Source organism: Orycteropus afer, unplaced genomic scaffold, assembly GCF_000298275.1.
Source record: "Orycteropus afer afer isolate SDZICR_OR568_19922 unplaced genomic scaffold, OryAfe1.0 scaffold00024, whole genome shotgun sequence".
Classification (NCBI taxonomy): domain Eukaryota; kingdom Metazoa; phylum Chordata; class Mammalia; order Tubulidentata; family Orycteropodidae; genus Orycteropus; species Orycteropus afer.
Genome location: NW_006921611.1, coordinates 5,376,208 through 5,394,135, shown reverse-complemented (window position 1 = coordinate 5,394,135; position 17,928 = coordinate 5,376,208). Strand labels below are relative to the sequence as shown.

At 41.8% G+C, this 17,928-nt stretch overlaps 1 protein-coding gene across 1 annotated transcript in view; it reads left to right on the top strand.

The window, feature by feature from the left end:
- The first annotated feature begins 644 nt into the window (after window positions 1-644).
- The window catches only part of RAB11FIP1 (RAB11 family interacting protein 1), a 31,411-nt gene continuing 14,127 nt past the window's right edge, over window positions 645-17,928 (top strand). Inside the window, exons 1-2 of the mRNA XM_007934974.1 lie at window positions 645-1,021; window positions 16,231-16,673. Coding sequence (XP_007933165.1) covers window positions 645-1,021; window positions 16,231-16,673 — 820 coding nt within the window. The remainder of the gene's footprint in view (window positions 1,022-16,230; window positions 16,674-17,928) is intronic.

Sequence of the window (17,928 nt, the reverse complement as noted above, 5' to 3'; positions counted from 1 at the left end):
TGGGGGTGGATTTTTATCTTCTCTTTTTCAGGGAAGGTAAAAAATGATCAAATGATCCTTCCCTTTCCCTGTCCACTAGGACACCATTCCTGTACCTACCTTCCTCCCAAACAAAGTTCTAGGTAGGCAGAAATGCAAAGAGCAGTAGATTTATAGAGAATTCCCCATGTGCTAAAAACTGTATTTTTTTTTTTTTTTTACAACAGTTCAATGAAGCAATTGTTATTTCACAGATGAGGAATCTGAGATTTAAATATGTCAATTAATCTGTGCATGGTCACACACCTACCAAATGGCGATATGAGAACTGGAAATTAGGTCTGACTCCTAACCCCATCGCTCATTGACTGCCTCTCAGATCCCAATTCTCGAACTCCCTGTGGGTTCCATGTCCAGTCCTCGCCCTGACCCCTGCTACGCCAACCCCGCCCTGAGCCCTCCTGACGCCTAGCGCGCCCCGAACGGCGGAGGCGGGGCTGAGTTGCGGGCAGGTGGGGCGGTGTGTGTGTGGGGGGGCGTGACCGGGAGAGGCGGGTCCTGGAGGGGGCGTGGCCGGAAGCTTTAAAGTGGTCGGGGCGCCTGGGCGGGCTGACTGCTGGTCGCGGAAATCTTCTCACACCTTGCTGGGTAGCTCAGCCGTCACCATGTCCCTGGCGGCCTCGGCGGGCCGGGGCCCAGGGGCCTTGTGGTCTCCAACCCACGTGCAGGTGACAGTATTGCAGGCACGGGGTCTGAGAGCCAAGGGCCCCGGGGGCACGAGCGACGCGTACGCGGTGATCCAGGTGGGTAAGGAGAAGTACGCCACCTCGGTATCAGAGCGCAGCCTGGGCGCGCCTGTGTGGCGGGAGGAAGCCACCTTCGAGCTGCCTCCGCTGCTATCCGCCGGGGCAGCACCCCAGGCCGCCGCCACCCTGCAGCTCACCGTGCTGCACCGCGCGTTGCTTGGCCTCGACAAGTTCCTGGGTCGCGCCGAGGTGGACCTGAGGGAGCTGCACTGGGACCAGGGCCGCAGGAAGACTCAGTGAGTGCGGGCCGAGGGAGGGAAGAGGGAGTAGAGGGAAGGGCCCGCGGGATTTGGGGGCAGAGAAAACATGTAGCCTTGGTGCTGGAACTCTTTTTGACTGAGCGCGGCAGCAGGGCGCTGTTGTGTTTCAAGGGGACGGACGTAGAGAGGCCCCTCGACAGGGATCCTCTCGACTAATAATAGTACTCTTAACTTGCTTCAACTTTCTCGTTTGGCTGTCGGCCCCACTTTTCTTGGTTTTTGAGCTCCTTGAAAGTAGGGCTGCACCAGGGACGATTTTAAATTTGCAGGACGCTGCTCAGCTCCTGGGACATAGTAAGCACTTTATGGATTTTTTCTTATGAATTTAAAATATACATGGCTCAGCCGAATTCCTCCTTAAGTGGTTGATGTGTATATGTGATACACGCATTAGTTTATGTGGAAAGTCTCATGGATATTTCACTGGCCTGGGTACTTTGAGGTGAGAATGGATGGGCCTGGGAGATGAAGATTCACTGGAGCAGTAAGATCCACCTACAGCCCCTGTCTTTCCAGGGACTGAGTGGAAGCATTACAGTGCAGGTGTGTGGGGTGGGGCATGGGGAGTGCTGGCTGCCCTGGGATGGCTAACCCCCTGCCTACCTGGAATGAGACTAGGGACAAGAATTTCCCCTTCTAGAGGGAATGTTAGAACAGTTTGTTCTTTCCTTTCAAACTGAAAAATACTAACCCTATTTGCCCTGGGCCTCAAACTGGTAAGGGTTTCCCAGTGATGCGTTGGCCAAATGCAACTAGGAAGTAAGCATTGTTTTGTCTTTGGAGTTTGTCCATCTTCTCTCTCTGGGTTTCCTCCTGATGTATGGCTGCTCACCTGTATCTTCCCAGTCAAAGTTCTGTGTCAGGGTATCTACCTTCCACATAGAAAGCTGAGCAAAAACCAGTTCACACCAACGTGTTATCAGTTTATTTGTTCTCTTTCATAGGTCCTTGGAAAGGGCAATGCTTAATCTAGTGGACCATTTGATTAATTGTTGTCATCTAGTATACCAAAAGCTACCTGCTGATCTTAATTGGGTCACTTTGCTGAACCTTAAATATGCAAGCCAGTCATATTACCACCTAAATTCTGCAGTTTATGAAGTACTCTGATTTAGTTTGTGTGTCTTATATACACCCAATATTTCAACTTTGCTTTGTGAGAGAGACAGGAAGAGCTAGAGGGTTTGAAGTTGCCAACTCCCTGTTCTGTAGGGTGGGTCCAGTTTCAGCATGCATGCTTGCAAAATGCAATACCTGATTTCTGGCCAAAGATGAAGAGACTTTTCTAAACTCAAATCTGATAAGAAGTAGAGAGCCTTGATGTGAGGATGAATGGGCTATCTCTTGGCATCACTGTACAAGCCATAAGGTGAGCACTATAGTGTCTTCATTCAAGAGGGGCTGAAACAATGCTGATTTTCCATCTGATTAGATGACATTTGGACCTTGGGTTGGCTTCCTTTTCAACTTCAACTGAGTGCTGTTGACTACCTTTGTCTTGTCCCACCCCAGGATGTGTGGATGTTAACATCTATCACTGCCATATGTTTCTTATGTGAATATTTTATCCCCTTGAAAGATGATCGCATCTCCTGACCAGAGATGGGGATTCCAGATTCCTGGGTCTGGTGCCAACTTTGGTCCTGACTCATTGTTGGGCTTAGGCTGCTTGGTGTCTAAACATTCATATTTTCCTATTTATAAGTAGAGATTGTCGCCACTCTTAATTGACATTTGGAAGACATTTCTGGGTTCCTGGATTAAAGGGGCCAGTGTATAGGTTCTAAAAGTTCCATAACTGCTTTGTGAGGAAGGAAAATCTTTGTAAGCTACCTTTTTCAGGAAGAGTTCAGTCTTTGTACCTTCATTTTTCTCATCCTCGCCAATGTAATCCTTGATGGTTACAAGGATCCTATCTATGATATGTGCCGATTACCACTTAAGTCACAGTATGGCTTGCAAGAAGATGTGCTTAGTTGATGGTTTTTTATTTATTTATTTATTTTAAAGAGCTTGTTTTACATTCAACGTAAGGCGTACATTTAATTTCATTCCCCAATCACCACGTCCAACCCTAACCCAGTCTCCTCCCCTCCCTACCCTGTAACCCTCCCTAGTTGATGGTTTTTAATGTCTGCAAAGGACTACTTTGTTCCTTTATCAGTAGGCAAAATTTCAAGCTTTCCATTCATCACTTCCTGGGACTTTCCAAGGTACTGACTGGCACGAAGCCTGTCTCATGTCCCACTGCATCATCACCTGGATGTCTGAGATAGCTGGGGTTTGGAAAGTGAGACATGCACACTTTCACTCAGTAGCACAGGAGAGGCAGAAATTTAGCAGAAAGTCTAGTTGGGCTAGAAAAGATATTTGAACTAGTCATTCATGATTTGATTCTTCCTTGGACATTAAAAATCGGAAATGAAAACTCAGTTCTTGGTCTTTGTGTGTGTGTGTGTGTGTGTGTATCTCGCTCTCTCTTTGTCTGTGTGTGTGTCTTAATCTCTAGCAAAGAAGAGATGCTGTTACAGAGACCGACTCTTGTCATGGTCCAGAAGCTGAAACTCAAGAGCTAACTGTTTCTGTTTGCTCTCTTGATAAGCCCTTATCTGTCATATTTATTTGTAGTCAAGAGAATATACTTTCTATCATGACTCAGATTTTGTGGACTTCAAATTTAGTGTGATGACACACACCTTTAAAATAGGAGCTGACATATATATATCATCATCCTAAATAGAAACTGCATGATCTGGGCCCACATAAAATAAATCAAAATCCAAACCCACTGCCATTGAGTTGATTCTGACTCATAGTTACCCCTACTGGTTTTCCAAGGCTTTAAACCTGTATGGAAGTAGATTGCCTCATCTTCCTCTTGCAGAGCAGCTGGTGGGTTTGAACTGCTGACCTTCTAGTTAGCAACCAATTGTCATACTCACTATACCACCAGAGCTCCTTATATGTAGAATATGTTTAGTTAATACATAGATAGATACTTTGTTGTTGTTATGTGCCGTGGAGTTGGACCTGACTCACAGCGACCCCTCTTTGGGTTTCCGAGGCAGTATCACTATGGAAGTAGATTGCCCAACCTTCCTTCTAAGGAGTGGCTGGTGGGTTTGAACCACCAGCCTAATGGTTAGCAGTCAAATGCCTTAGGCACTATGCTACCAGAGCTCCCAGATAGATACTTTAGTTAGAAGAAATTAGAATGGATTGATTCTGCATTTTATACATCTGTTAAATATCTGGATCTTGGTTAAATGAGAGTCAGTTAAGTACCATGGGCACAAGGCAAACATAAGTCTGGGAGGCTGCATCAGGTGACCAACATGTAGGATTCTCTGCTTAGCACTCTCGTAGCTTACGTAGAGCAATAGAATTTAAGGAAATGCTCGTTAAAGGCAGATAAAAACAAATATTTGAATGGAAACTTAATATTGTAGCTTCCAGGTATGAAGAGAGAATGTGCATTATGGAGGGTCATTTTCTTATATGTTTTGAAGATTCAGAGGGAATTCTGCCATATATGAAAGGATTTGGATATTGTAAAGGTTAGCTATTTGGAAGCATAGTGCAGTGAGATGTAATGAGATGCTGAAATAAGTTACCAAAAGAAGTAAAGACAGATTTTTTCTGGGACAGTTGGACACAGAGAAATGACTTAGATAACCACCAAAAACCCCACTGCTATCGAGTTGATTTCAACTCATAGCGATCCTATAGAACAGAGTAGAACTGCCCCATGGGGTTTCCAAGGCTGTATATCTTTATAGAAACAAATTGTCTCAATTTTCTCCCATGGAGCAGCTGGTGGGTTTGTGCCTCATCTGTCTTCCATTGAGCCATTGGTCGGTTCACACCACCAACCTTTTGGTTAGCAGCCCAATGCCTTAACCACTGTGGTGCTAGCAGAGCTTACATAACCCCAAACCAAAAAAAAACCAAACTCACTGCTGTCAAGTCGATTTGACTCATAATGACCCCTCCTTGGGTTTCTGAGGTGGTATCTCTACAGAAGTAGGTTGCCCAAGCTTCCTTCTGAGGATTGGCTGGTGGGTTTGAACTGCCAGCCTTCTGGTTAGCAGTCAAGTGCCTTAGGCACTGTGCCACCAGAGCTCCTACCCAGAAATCTATAATTCACAAATTATAAGCAATTGGTGTCTGTGCTTATACCTTTAGGCTTCCTAAGCACGTTTAGGGTTTTGTAACAGGTTGGAAAATCCGAGCAATATTGTTACTGGTTAAGTTTTTCCTTTCTTGGAATTCCCCTTAAAGATAACATTGGTTAGGCCTTATTGGAAACACTCTTACCTCTCACCAGATCATAGTTTCCTCCCACTCTAGTGTAGGAAACTGATAGCTCTGTTGGTTATGGTATTAACAACCCTAACCTGCTTGTAGCAGTGGAATGAAATGACTAAGAAAGGGGAGGGTACCTCAGAGTCATTGCCTGGGTGATATGAAAGATGTTTCCTGATGTTTTTAAATGGTATTATTCAATTATGATTTCATTTGTACGACATTCAGTTAGCATGGGGAGAGTCCTACATGCTTTTTTTTCTTCTTATCTCTGAAGTTCATCCATTGTTTCAGTAAATATTTTTTAATACCTTACTATGTGCCAGGAAGGAGCCCTGATGGAGCAGTGAGTGGTTAAAGCACTTGACTGCCAACCAAAAGGTCGGCAGTTTGAACTTAACAGCAACACTAAGGGAGGAAGATGTAAAGATTTGCAGCCTTGGAAACCCTATGGGGCAGTTCTGTTAAGTCCTATAGGGTCACTATGAGTCAGAATTGACTAAATGGCGGTAGGTTTCACCAGGGTGAGCAAGGCAGATATGATCCATGCTCTTAGGAAATTCAGAGCCTTGTAGGAGAGAGAAACATTAAACAAATGAACACATGAATAAATAATCATGTATTGTGATAAGTACTGTGGAGGAGGAAAACAGAGTATCATAAAGGAAAAGAGCAGGAAGGACATGATTTAAAGGAAGAGGTTGCAGATAGCCTCACTGAGGCAGAATAAAGAGGAATTTTTCTAGTGGAGAGTGCATGGAGGGGAACAATACCAGGGATACTGGACTGATGATACCAGGCTGAGTCTGGAGAGGAAGGCAGGGCTTTATTTCAGAACAGTGGGAAGCCATTGAGTGTTACAAACAGAGGAGTGGTGTGACCCAATGTTTGTCAAAGATCACTGTGGTTATTGGGTGGAGAATGGGTTTGAAGCAGCCCAAACCTAAAATCAGACAAACCAAGTGGGAGGGAATTGCAGTGATCAGGTGGCACAATGGTTAAGTGCTTGGCTGCTAACCGAAAGGTTGGCAGTTTGATCCCACCCAGTGGCTGTGTGGGAGAAAAACCTGGTGATTTGCTTCTGTGAAAATTACAGCCTAGAAAATCCTATAGGGCAGTTCTACTCTGTCACATGAGATCATTATGAGTTGGAATTGACTTGACGGCATCCAACATCAGGACACCTAATGATCATGACTTGGTTTAGGGTGGTGACTCTGGAGATGGACCGAAGTGGGTGGGTTTCAGAAATATTTTGGGTGTTCTTTTGACCCTGACTTGTGATGGGTTGGATGTGGGAGGGGGATGAATGAAAGGAAGAGATGAAAATGAACAAATAAAATCAGGAGAGCTTGGTGTTGAAAGTGAGCCAGGAAATGACAATTGCTGTCTTTTCCCATTGTCACTATACTGGGATGAAATCACCATTACAATGACAAATCTGGGCAGTGACATCTGTGAGTTGAGTCTTCTGTTGGAATGAACTAGTAGGAAATACCATTGAAACCAGGGTGTGTACATGTGTGTCCTCAAGTATTTATAGTCTTAGTACAGGTTAAATCTTTGTTTCGTAATAGGTTAACTGTTGTAATTGCATGGGTGTACTTTAACACAGTGAATGAAGTCAATGCTTTAAGGGACATAGGCCTAAGAAAAGGAAAAATAATATATATATATAAACTCTTAAAGTTCTAAGAAAGTAAACCATTTAAATGTTTTTCACATTAGGGAAACTAAGTTGTAAACAAGTCTTACTGCTAACTGGAAGGTCAGTGGTTCAAACCCACCAGCTGCTCCGTGGAAGGAAGATGGGGTGATCTACTTCCGTAAAAATTTACAGCCTCGGAAACCCAGTGGAGGTTGCTATGAGTAGGAAATGACTCGATGGCAGTGAGTTAGTTTTTTTCGGTTAAAGAGTTCTGGTAGCGCATTGCTTAAAGCATTCGGTAGCTAAACAGAAGGCTGGCAGTTCTAACCCACCAGTGGCTCTGTGGGATAAAAATGAGGCAATCTGCTTCTGTAAAGATTTACAGCCTTGGAAACCCTATGAAGTAGTTTTGCTTTGGTCTGTACAGTCACAATGAGTTAGAATCGACTCCATGGCAGTGGGTTTGGTTTTTGGGGTTTCTTTTGGTTACGAAGAATGCTTCAATTGTATTTCTGTAACTATTACCAGAGAAAGGTTTTTATAAATAGTACCTGATAAGTGATTTTAACTGTAGTTATTAACTAAAAAATGTTATTATATTAAAAATTATACATGTGCTTGTTAAAATGCCATTGACTCCAACACATATTTGCTGACATCACTCTTCTCCCCCTTGACTATAATTTTAGATAAAAGGTTAAAATATCAGCATTGTAATTCCCATACGTTCTGAAAAATCATGCTTCCCACCCTATGCTTTTGGAGAAATACCTAACTCTGGCTTAGCTCCAAGAAAGATCAAACCCACCAGCCACTCCTCGGAAGGAAGGTTGGGCAATCTACTTCCCAAGGAGGGGTCGCTATGAGTTGGGGCCGACTGGACGGCACATAACAACAACAACCTTATCTTTATCTCAGAGCAATTCCTGGGTGGTCTTTAGTTCTGGGTCTATTATAAATCCTAAACCTTTGTCATGAATTCCAGCAAAATTAACACCCAGACCCTTGGCAGTCAGCTGCCAGAAGTTTGTTTATCTTGAAATAAACTTGGCCAGTGGGCTCTGTTCCCCAGAAGGTGGCCTGTGTTGCATTTTATGCCCCAACTAGCTTAAGGGAAGATCAAACCTGACTTTCACTTGCTTTTACCTTGGCAGGGACCACATCTGTCTTGTTCACTGTGTGACCCAACACAGGACTCAATAAATTTCTCTTTGAACAAATGAGAAGAGGGTATGGGTCCTTTAGGCACAGGGCAGGTCGTAGTTTGAGAGGACATGGAAGACCATTGAATCTTACACTTAGTCCAGTGAATTAAGGACTAGGGATGTCCGAAGTTAAAAAGTATGGTTTCCTTGTCAGTGTCCTTTCTTAATATTGACAGAGCAGGTTACCTTCCACAGGTTGGTGGTGGCTAATGATGGCTCTGGCAAAGGAGCCAAGTTTAGCCCCTAATGAAATGAGAAATTCCTTTCCAGCAGAGAGAAGGCTGTAGATAATCTGTTAGAGAAAAATCAAGGGCTTTAGTCTCCAGGGTGTCCCTGAGGGACATATTTAGGAATGTGCCTGTGGAGAGAAAAAGGTGGCTGTAATTAAGTGTCTTTCCTGAATGCTGGTGCCTGCAAGAGTAGAGGAAAGGCATTTATAAGAATACTCAGGAAAATATTTTTAGAGGGACAGGTAGCCATACCACACTTCATCTTTTTTTTTTTTTTCAAAGTTGAAAAGGGCATGATTAACCCCTAGGTAAAACAGTTAAGGCTTCCAGCAAGCCTGGCCTGAAAAGACCTCTTATATAAAGAATGGATGTCCTGTATGAAGGGCACTCAGCAGTAGCCTGTATCCCAGGACATTTCTTCAAGGGTGTCGGCTCTGAGAGCACGGTCAGTGGGTTGTGACATGCAGTTAACCAACATGGAACTTTTCTTCTCTACTGAGCATTTGTTGATAAATTCAGGATTTAGAACTGCTTTTTGGTGGTGGTGGTGGTGGTGGTGGTTGTTGTTTAGTGTAGCTTTTGGTTTTTGGTGGTGTTTGGGTATCATTTGGATTTACCTACTAGACAAATGACTGCTGCTCTGTTCCCTTGTCAGGAGTGTATGTGAATCTGTTGTGGGATGGGGAGTGGATTGGATGTTCTTTGATGTCTGTCATGCTGAACTGTGTCTGTTTGTTTGTTGTTTGCTATTGTTCTGGCAAAGGATGGTGAACCACACTATTGCATTTCACTTCCCCATCCTTAAAATCTCTTACCTGAACAATAAATGACCCCATGGTTGCCAGGAGACGCTGTTCTTTGGCAGGACAAATACAATGCATCAGTGGCACTTACATTTGGGCAAGAGGTGAGATATCTAATCTGATGATAGAATATTAACATCTGTGGCTTTTTGAGATATGGTCAAGTTTTGCAAAAATCTGATAAGTAGATGATTGTGGTAGGCTTACATGTTTAAAAATGCTTTCATTTTTCTAATTCTCAGAGAATTTTAAAGTACTGATGCTTGGCATTTCCTTTGTTCTTACTTAGCCTACAAAGAGCATTTGTTTCAATTTAGAAAAACATGTCTTGATCTATATACTTTACTGTACTATACTGTCATGGCATATCTCTGAGATATTTTGGGAGCCTTCGGTTTCTTGTCTCTCCTATGTAGAAATCCTCAAGGGTTCTGCTATCTGAGGATCATTAACTCTCGATAAGTTTCAGAAAAAACACACAGATCACAGTTTTTTTTTTTTTTTTTATTCTTTAATTTTGAGACCCATCTGAATTGGCAGATAAACCATGGTGTACATGCACTTCACAGAACATCATGTGGCTATTAAAACTGATGGATATAAAGACCACAAGGCAATCATGTGTAATATGCTACAAATAAAAGTACATGTTGTTGATGTTGTTGTTGTTATGTGCTGTCGAGTCGGACCCGACTCATAGAGACCCCTCCTTGGGTTTCCGAGGCAGTATCACTACGGAAGTATATTGCCCCATTTTCCTTCCAAGGAGTTGCCTGGTGGGTTTGAACCGCCAGCCTCTGGTTAGCAGTCCAGTGCCTTAGGCACTGTGCTACCAGAGCTCCCAAAGTACACGTTATAGTCTGGTAAAAGTTATAACTAACACTTACCAAGTACCTACCACAGGCCAGGCACTGTTCTAAGCACTTTACATATATTACGTGTTTAGTCTTGAGAACATCCTTATGAGAGCGGATGCTCTCAACCTTGTTTAACAGGAGGAGCCTGAGCCACAGAGGGGTTAGATAACTTGCCCAAACTATCTTAGCTTTGTTGTTGTTAGGTACCGTCAAGTTGGCACTGACTCATAGTGACCCTGTGTACAACAGGACGAAATACTGCCCAGTCCAATTATAACAGTGTTTCACTGCTATTCTTAAGATTTTCACTGGCCAATTGTTTGAGAATTGGATGCCCTCTTCCTTCTTCTGAGTCTTAGTCTGGAAGCTCCACTGAAACCTGTCTACCATGATTGACCCAGTGGCATAGCCTCCAGCCTCACAGCAACAAGCAAGCCACCACAGTGTGACACACTGACAGACGAGTGGTAGAAAGTATCTTAGCTAGTCATTGTTAAATTTTTAAAATGTAATGTATAGGAAAAAGACTGCAAGAAAATACATAAAAATTAATGGTCAGATTAGCAGGAATTGAATGCTTCCCCCCACCACCCCAATATTTTTATAATGTGTTTTGGTTACTTTCCAAGGGAATTTCTGTAAGAGCAAATAGTTTAAAAGGATCAAAGACATTTTTAACCTGCTTTTTCTGTTATCTCTCTTCTACCATGTCTTTTTATCAGTTCTGAGGATTTAGTCTGGTGGCTATAAATACTTGCCTTCCAGTGCTGCTGGAATGGCTGCTTTTAGGGATTAGGGTTAAAAAAAAAAAAAAAAAAAATACCTCTTTACTGCTCTCATGTTTTATCAGGAGGTATACCAAGTAATTGACAGTGAGCAAAGGAGAGTTCTTAGGAAGGCAAGGCTGGTTGATTGGTAATTCTGTACTCAGAGTTAGGTAATGATGACCAGCTACCTTGTTCAATAACAAAACTTGTTAAACTGCATAGCTTCTGTCAGGTACACACTACCGACGTTTTATAGGTCATAAACATTTCTCTTCCTGTTTGCTCTACACTGCTTCCAGGCTACCAAGAGAAAAGTCTTTTGGAATGACTCCTTTTCAGAACCCTTTTAGATGTTCTCAACTGCTAACCAAATTATTTTCAGCCTTGGGTTTTTTGTTTTTTTTTTTTTTAATCCCCTAAGGAAGACAACGAATGAACTGCTTTTTCAAATTCTTCATCTAAGAAACATTGAGTGCATCTTCTGTTCCAAACACAATGTCAGATGCTGTTTGCCCTTCCTGCTTCTTTCCTCATTGGAGGACATAACCCCCTGTGTCATGATGCTTGGTTACTGTTAAAGTGACTAATTCTACAAGTCATGGTTGAAACTTTGAATGAGGAGTAGGCAGTGAATCCACACTGGACCCATAGACAACTATCTCTTGGGGTCAGCCACTGGGACCTCTAACGTATGTGTTGAAGTAACACGTAGAGCTTGTTGTCCTCCTTGCGTTCAGTTTTGTGGAGCCTCCTGTGTGGAATACACCGGTTATCGTTGAGTCGATTCCAACTTAGGGCTATCCTATCTGTGTCAGAGTAGAGCTGTGCTCCCTGTGGTTCATAGGGGCTGATTTTTCAGAAGCAGATTGCAGGCTTTTCTTCTGAGATGTCTCTGGGTGAACTGAAACTTCCAACCTTTCTGTTAGCAACTAAGAAAGAGTTCATTAACCTTAAACACCACCCAACATCTCCATGTTGAATACAAGATGCAGTATTTATTAATTTTGCTGAAGAGTTCCTAAGCGGGTAGTTTTCATAGCCTCTTGGGGGGCTTAAATCAGTTGAGAACCTTCTTTGTGTGTGAATGTCCTTATTTGTGAAAAAACTGTGTATTTATTTTAGCAGGAGTTTTTTCTTTTCATATTTAATTATTTCCATATGCTTTGAAGTTAAGAAAGAACAGGCAGCAGTTGTCCCAGTATTACAAATACTTTGTGATATTTGGTGAGCTGCTTATATTGCACTGAAGGGTAAGCTTTTTAGGGGCAGGGTCTGTTTTCTTCTTTGTATTTCCAGTGTTTGGAATGTAGTAGTTGTTCCAAAAAAAAGAAAGAAAGAAAAGTTTGAACTGACTCTTTGATGCCGTCATTTCTCTGTCTGCCCTTTGGAATGCTTTAAAGGAAAAAATGTTTGCTTCAGCTGCAGAAAGATTATTTTTGAAACATACCAGTCAGATCTTCACAGGTATAGTCCTGAGTGTCTACAGGGAGGCACCATGAGATTTTTTCATTTCCCAATAGCAGGAACCACACTGTCCTGCCTCAGCCACATTCTGATGGAAGGCCTCCTGGGTCAACTTTTGGTGTGTTTGAGAAAATACGTTTGGAGGCAGACTGGCATGGTTGGATGGTTTTAGCCCTTCTCAGAATGACTGAAAACCCAAGAGATTTGACAGTGTGGGTCCAGACACTAGCTCCCCAGCCAGATTGCCCTGGAGGCAGATCTGTGTCCTGCAGCCTGCTCCTACATGTGTCCTCCTTACCTGAACCTAGTTCATTCTTTGTCTAAACACCTGTTGCCATTGAGTTGATTCCCGCTCATAGCGACTCTATAGGACAGACTACAGCTGCCCTATTGAGTTTCCAAGGCTGTGCTCTTTAGGAAGCAGATAGCCACATCTTTCTTCTGTAGAGCAGCTGATGGCTTTGAACCACCGACCTTATGGTTAGCAGCCTAGTGCTTAACCCGCTGTGCCACCAGGTCTCATTATTCTTCATCTACACTTTCTTATCTCACTTAATAAGATGTCCTTTTGAAGCGTTAAATGAGTTTTTGTATATTTTTCGCCCTTACCTTGGATATGACCAAAAAGAATAATGCATTTTTGCTCAGGTATGCCCAGATGGCCCCTGGGAGAGTACGTAAGAAACTGGCAACAATGGTTATGTCTGGGAGGAGGTCCGAAGCACAGGTTCAGGAGTAGGAAGAATAAACCTTCTATAACATGTTGTATGATTTAAGTTTTTACCCCAAGTTTATACCTGAGTTATTACTTGAAAATACAGTTTGTGTAAGTTTCCTATCACTTTCTTATTTAGAGATTCTTTTCATTTTTAAGGGACCGAATTTGAATTGTAAGTAAAAATTATTATTACTAAAATAAGGGATCATTTAATTTTTGATAGGCTGCAGAATTTTCCCAGAACATGGGCTCAAAAAAAAAAAAAAAGTTGTTATATTGGATTATGGCTTTCCTTCTGTACTCTGCCCTTTGGACCAGGAACATGAACCCAGCCCTGATTTTGAGATAGCTCAAGCTTCCTGGGCCTCCCTGAAAGGTAATACTAGAACACTCCCATGCTGCCATCATATGCTGTGTGCCCTGTTATTATTATTATTTATTATTTATGAACTACTTCTATGAGGTGCAAGAATTAAGTGAACTCAGAAACAAAAGGACAGAAACACTTGAAATTGAATTGATGCTTAAGTGTTGAAACCCTACAAAAGTGCCCTGGTTTGGGATTTCTCTCAGGAAGGGTGAGCCTTTCATGGACTGGGGCTTTCACTCTTGCTATCAAATTATGCCCATGTCAGATATCCTTGCTTAAACAGTTTTTGAGTTTAATGTTAAGGATAGTATTGCTAATAGGAAAAGCAATTCCAGACCTTCTTTCCAGCTTTAATAAATCCAGCACATATTTTTGAAAATTCTGAACATTTGCATGCTTACCTGCCCACCAACCAGTCTGCTTTTCACATGCTAGAAGAGCCCTGCGGCTGTTCTTGGCTACCTCATGTTTGGTTTTAGGTTTGCACAGATGCTTGTGGAAATAAGCAGCAAGAACTGTTGGTGCAGTTTCTGTACACACCTCCTAGTGGTGTTGGAAGTTTCCAAAACAAAATTCCTCGTTGGTGCCGGGGGATTGGATTTGAACATCGGGTAATAATAGGCCCCCAGAGAGGACTCTGGAGTTGGTTGTAGCTTCCCTTCAAATAAACAGACTTTGGCAGTGATACTTTTGGGCAGGCACGCTGGTCCCAGAAACTATTAAGTGGACTTCTTTGAAGGCTTTACATCCCTGGGGAGGGCTAACAGAAGAGGCTGTGTGGACGAGCTGCTGGGGGAGCCCCTGGCTGACCCTTCTCCCTGGGACAGACGTGAAACAAAACACTCTGCCAGTCAGCTTTCAGTGACTTCCTCTTTTCAGGTGCCCACAATTGGTATTTACAGAAACCTTTCATCACCAAGGCTACCGTTTAGCACATGACTGTCAGAAGAGGAAAAATACAAACAATCCTCTCGACATCTACAGATACGCAAACGATTCCAGGCCTGGCCTTGGAGATTATATTGTAAAGACATCAATCTGGTAGGGGTGAAGCTGCTATAAAGACAACACCCAACCCTTCTTCCCCTTCCAGCTATGCATTGTGGTTTTCAGAACCATGAGAGATTTTTCCTAAAGATCTAAAATTGGAGGTTACATAATTTTATCACATTTTGGATACATTGTGTTGATCCAGTTTTAAGTTCTTCTTCATGACTTTGAGTGTTGAATTTTATGTCATTTTAAGATTGACCGATTGATGGCAAGCTATGGGTTTTCTCCCTTTCTCCTTTTATCTTGGGACATTTGAATTAGAAACTTAAACTTGCCTCAAAAAAAAATAAATTTAAATTTGAGCCCTCTCCCTGTGTTGTAAAAGATGACCCATGGAAAATAGGAGAGTGCAAAGCAGGAATCCTGTTGGAGGAGAGAGAGTTTGGAGAAATGCAGAGCTGATTCAGAATCCTGGCTGTGCTCTGAACAGTTGCATGACTTGGTACAAATTACTTAACTTCTGAGCTTCAGTTTCTTCCGTCTGAGAAATGGATAGAATATACACTTCGTCATTTCTTGTGAGATTTAAATGAGGATTTTTCTAAGTGTGTACAGTGTATGTTGTGTACAGTGTATGTTGTGGATGCCATTTAAATGTTAGTTTTTTATTTCTCTTTGCCCCTGTAAGTGTAGAATGAGCTAAGATTGTGGGGACAGTGATCAGCCTTGTGAGCAAGAAACAGATAAAGGTGAAAGAGGAAGTTGTACATATTTGAACAAAATTATTTCTTTAAAGTGCTGGTCCCTCAGCTCTTAAATAGGTCACTAGAAAGAACCTCAGGATGTGGCTGGCTCTCAGTAGCCCGGTATTGGGAGCTGTTTGTCCTTTAGTAGTTACACTACTAATCAGGGTCACATTCTTGCAATTCACCAGAGATATCAGATTCCCGAATGAAAAATGAATGCCAAAGGGAGACTGCTTTTTCTTTAAGTGTCTGGCCTGTAGTAGGTGCTCTCCCCAAAAAACAAAAATTTGAACTGAATCTTTGAATTCATCATTTCTGTATCTGCCCTCTGGAATGTTTTCAAGGAAAAACAATTTACTTCACTGCAGAAAGATTATTTGTGAGACATACCAGTCAGTGCTTATCTACCTACCAACTAGTCAGTGACTTGAACTGATATAATACCATTTGCTTTATCTTGAAATAGTTTGCAAATGACAGAGTGAAATTTTACATGATGTTTGAAATGTTTATTTTTCTGATTATCAAGCTAGGGAGAAATGCCTTCTTTCCAGTTTCTCTTTTTTTAATCCTTGTCTTATATATTCCATTACTTCCTGGGAGGGACTGTTGCTCACTATAAGCTTTTGATTTTTCTCTGAGATTTACATATAGATTTGCATGCTATCTTCTTAGCTGTCTCTGTATGATTTTTTTAAATTTTTACCCTACTGAAGTCATAGGAAATGACTGTGTAGAATGTTGATTATATTTAAAAAAAATTTTTTTTAAAAAAACTTTTTGTTGAATCAAGATTTTAGGTGATTATATAGGAAATATAGAAACAGACTAGATCTTGGCCTTATGAGTGTCTTCTCAAAAATTCTGCCCTCATCCCCCATCCTACCCACTAGCCTGCAGAAACAGAGCATAAGAATGTGTTACGTATGAAGTTGGTAGTAACAGAGAGGAGAGGCCAGTTAGAGTTGGAGATCATTTGTGAAAATTGTTTCAATATACATGTATTTACCACAATTTTTAGGAATTTTTGTTTCAGGCTCTTCTGTTCAAGGGTAACTTCTCAGCCTTTCTCCTTGTAGGTGGTATACTTTGAAATCCAAACCAGGAAAAAAGAATAAAGAGCGAGGAGAAATTGAGGTTGACATCCAGTTTATGAGAAACAACATGACTGCTAGCATGTTTGACCTTTCCATGAAAGATAAGTCTCGGAACCCATTTGGAAAACTGAAGGACAAGATCAAGGGGAAGAATAAAGATAGTGCATCAGATTCTGCTTCTGCCATTGTGCCCAGCATGACGCCATCAGGTGACAGTGATGATGAATCTTCTACAAAAGACAAGAAAAAGAAATCAAAGATCAAGACCTTGTTTTCCAAGTCTAATTTGCAGAAAACACCGCTCTCGCAGTCCATGTCCGTCCTGCCTACTTCCAAGTCAGACAAAGTGCTGCTTCGTCCCGGAGACTTTCAGTCCCGGTGGGAAGATGATGACAATGAGGGCGAGTCGTCTTCTGCCTCAGACAGTGAGTTTCTTCTTTCTTCTCACTGGGTTTTCCTTCTTTCCTTAATTTCCTTCCTTAATTTCCTTTGCTTTGAGAGAAGAAATGAGCATATTTTTTGATGTGTGTGTGCACATAGGTACACAAAACAAATATATTTTAAGAGAAAGATTTTAATTCAGCTCTTAAGTTACTACAATGATGAGGATAAGAATGAAGATGGTGGGACATCTTAATCTTGATTAGGAAACTCTTTCTGTTTTCTAAGCCCTTTTTTTCTAAGAATGTATTAAATACTTTTCAAAAAAAGGTCTGACTCTGGTCTAGTTGCCTCCATGGACTACTGATTCCTTTGCCATGAGACTGTAAGAACTGGATGATACCTTACTGAATGTTTTGATCAAAGACTCAGGAGATGAGTTCTAATCAAAAGGGGAGAAAATGTAGACTAGAATGTCAAATTTTTGTAGAATACAGACTTTCTGGACCCATTGAGGCTGGAGGAACCCCCAAATCTCTTGCCCTGAGAAAAATTTTGAAACGTGAACTGAAAATATCCCCTAAAGTCATCTTGAAACTAAATAACAATTTAGCTGAATTGGTAAAGATTGTTCACTTTGAGCATTGTGCTCTTTTAAAGCATTATGTATATCAGTCAAATTTATAATATTTAAAGAATAGCTGACTAGTTTATGAGGCAGTGAGTCTAAGGCAGGGGTGGTAAAACAGTACAGGGAGAGATAGCTAAAATGGTGACACAATGTGAATAATGTAGCTAATGTTAATGAATTGTATACGTAGAAATTGTCGAATGGGTGTATTACCTGCTGTGTATATTTTCACCAGGATGGGGGCAGGGGAGAAACACCTGATTTTATAAGCTAACAGAAAGTACATCAAAAAATTTTTAAAGGGTAAAACATTACACCAAAAAACCAAACCTGCTGCCATAAAGTTAATTCTGACTCATAGCAACCCCTGTTGGGTTTCCAAGTTGGTAAATCTTTACGGAACAGCTGGTGGGTTTGAACTCCAAACCTTCTGGTTAGTAGGCAAATGCCTAAGGCAATGTGCCACCAGAGCTCCTTAGATAGTAATCCTGATATTTAATTAATTCATCAATTATTTATTGAGCTCCTGCTATATGCTTTGAGGGACTCTGCTGGCGCTGTGGTTAAGGCATTAGGCTGCTAATCAAAAGCTCAACAGTTTGAACCCATTAGCTGCTCTGCAGGAGAAAGGTGAGGCAGTCTGCTTCCATAAAGATTTACAGCCTTGG